This window comes from Buceros rhinoceros, unplaced genomic scaffold (genome assembly GCF_000710305.1).
Source record: "Buceros rhinoceros silvestris isolate BGI_N320 unplaced genomic scaffold, ASM71030v1 scaffold11295, whole genome shotgun sequence".
In the NCBI taxonomy this organism is placed as follows: domain Eukaryota; kingdom Metazoa; phylum Chordata; class Aves; order Bucerotiformes; family Bucerotidae; genus Buceros; species Buceros rhinoceros.
This window is the reverse complement of record NW_010413427.1, coordinates 1-2,495: the sequence shown is the minus strand read 5'-3', so window position 1 is coordinate 2,495 and position 2,495 is coordinate 1. Positions and strand designations below refer to the sequence as shown.

General features: G+C 47.0%; 1 protein-coding gene across 1 annotated transcript in view; it reads right to left on the bottom strand.

Moving 5' to 3' along the window:
* Positions 1-2,161, bottom strand: part of LOC104493951 (nebulin-like) — a gene marked incomplete at its 5' end in the record, with an annotated part of 7,843 nt that extends 5,682 nt beyond the window's left edge. Inside the window, 4 exons of the mRNA XM_010136721.1 lie at positions 1-21; positions 535-627; positions 1,229-1,321; positions 2,069-2,161. The exon at positions 1-21 is cut by the window's left edge and continues 16 nt beyond it. Coding sequence (XP_010135023.1) covers positions 1-21; positions 535-627; positions 1,229-1,321; positions 2,069-2,161 — 300 coding nt within the window. The remainder of the gene's footprint in view (positions 22-534; positions 628-1,228; positions 1,322-2,068) is intronic.
* Between the last annotated feature and the right edge of the window lie 334 nt (positions 2,162-2,495).

Below are 2,495 nucleotides of genomic sequence, written 5' to 3'. Positions count from 1 at the left end.
TACGTTCTCTTTGTACAACACCTACGAGACAGAAGAAAGGAGCCAAAGAAAGCGACAGTAAATGAGAATCCATCCGCGGACAAACCGAAAGCCTCAGGCATTTTTTTTCCAGTATGTGTTTTCTCAGGGCCTGGGTGTCATCTACAAAGCAGGGACTCAGCAGTACGTCACTAGAGACGCAGGGGCTGGCACACCGGCGTCGTAACCGCAGCACCGTCACTCGCAATAAATAGGGTGAGTACTGCAGGAATGAAACCCCGTAGGAGCTATTGCAGAGGACACGAGTGGGGTTTGGTGAGTGGGTTTAGGATTAGGATAGGGCATCAAAACCACTCGTAAAGACTAACAACCGTAATGAGTTAAAGTCAGCACTGTAAACCACGGTCAGGCGTGAGTAAGGAGTAGTCACTCGTGTGAGCTGCTTCAGAGGGGTTGGTGTCGCTCTGGAACAAGTGTTACGACACCCATTTATCAAAGCTGTTAAAATGTTCTTTTAAATCGAGTTAAAGAGAACTTTTTGTCTTAGCATAGTACCGAGCTACAGATTTCTTGATTGCGTTTGACCCTCTCCATCTCTGGAGTGACAGGGGTGGGGGTCCCGGTCCCCACGCTCTCTTTGTACAACACCTGCGTGGTAACAAGAAGCATCCAAAAAACAGAATCACCACCCAGTAAGAATCACACCGAACACAAAACAGACCCCTGGGGTCTGCTGGAGCTCAGCCTGCTCTAATGTGCCCTGAAAGCTGCCCCTGGGAGCAAGGGAGGCTGATTGCTCCCGTGAGGGTCTGAAGGCAAAGAGGACGGTGGTTTGATCTTAGCAGATGTGACAAATCCAGCACAGAAGCCTCTTAGGTCGAATACGTTTCCATGGTGGAGGAGAGCAGTTAGACCTCCACTGCAGCCGGCTAGAAAGTCAGACCCCCCTCTTCTACCACAGCGTCAAACCAGGAAAGCAACAGGATTTAAAAAACCAAACACACATTAAAAGAAAAGGAAGTTGGAGGAGGGAGCAAAGTGGTTAAAAGTCTTTAGGATACTGTAAATAAAGACAGGTCTGAGGAGGTGTTAGGTCAGGGACATCAGAAAACGCAGAGCAGTGGAGGAGAGAGGATGGTTGGATGAGTGGATTACATGGAAGGGAGGAGGAACTGTTCATTTTTAATGAAGGTTAAAAAGTGCCGTTTAAGTGGAGTTAAAGGGAATACTTCTTTTCTCCACGAAATACCGAGCTAATGTGTTCTTGATTGCGTTTGACTCTCTCAACCTCAGGAGTGACAGGTATGGGGGTTCCTGTCCCCAGATCCTCTTTGTACAACACCTGCGGGGTAACAGGGCTGTAGTGAGAACAAGAAAGGAACAGGCACACCACAGCAACAACACGGCTTCTTGAGACACCAGGCTCAGGTTGTCAAAGTCGCTCCGAACCAAAGCTTGGAATAAAAGAGAAAAATTAAAATGCTCCTCAAAACTCGACGGCTAAACGCTAACACCCGGCAGCGGCGTTCGGCAGAACGCCGGGACGCCAACACCTCCGTTTGCTGCCCAGGAGAACCATCTGTACATCAATAGATCACCAAAGAGTTCCCAGCGGCAGAAAATACCCAACACAACCCAAAAGGAACAAAGACACCAGCTCCGTGTCATTCCCCCCTCCCACAATCAACACGGCAGGTCGCGCTGGCACGTGTTAGAGCGCGGTTACGCCGAGGGCATTGCCGCGGCTTGGTATCAGGGGCTGCAGAGTTTAGTTCTCGTGTATAAAGTCAGTAAAATCAGGGGGAAAAACCGCCACCACACAAAACAAAGCTAAGGATTGTCGTGACAAAGAAAAGAAAAAAAAATCAGGCTCAAAAGAAAGGTGGAATTAAAAGGTATTATTCAGATGATGTAATAAAAAAAGAACAAGAATGATGTAAGTAACAATTACAGGGGAAAAAATCTCAAAGGGACGAGGATATTATTTTTTGTGTAAGTTGATTATAGGGGAACAAGAATTTCTTTTTCATTAAAAGTATTTTAAATAGATTAAAAGGGACTTTTCTGCTTTCCAAATTAAAAACAATACCGAGCTAAAGTTTTCTTGATTGCGTTTGACTCTTTCAATCTCGGGAGTGACAGGGGTGGGGGTTCCCGTCCCCACATCCTCTTTGTACAACACCTGTGGGGTAACAGGGCTGCGTTAACAACGAGAAAGGAACAAGCACACAACAGCAGCTCTCCGCTGCGAGAACACGCAGGACGGGAGATGTTTTCCTGAATAAATCATTCGGAATAAGCACAGGATCAAATAATCCATGAACATAAAAAATCAGTTTAAAGCTCTGAGGTAGAGCTCAGCACTAGACACCCGTCTGGCTTCTACCAAAATGCCCAAGTATCTTCCTGACTTGCTGAAGCGCTTCTGGAGGTGACAGTGAGATCTGGTGAGTGTCCACAAGACCGAAGTCACACTGAAATCCTAACGAAGTGTGTTACCGTCCTCTCCCCAGCCG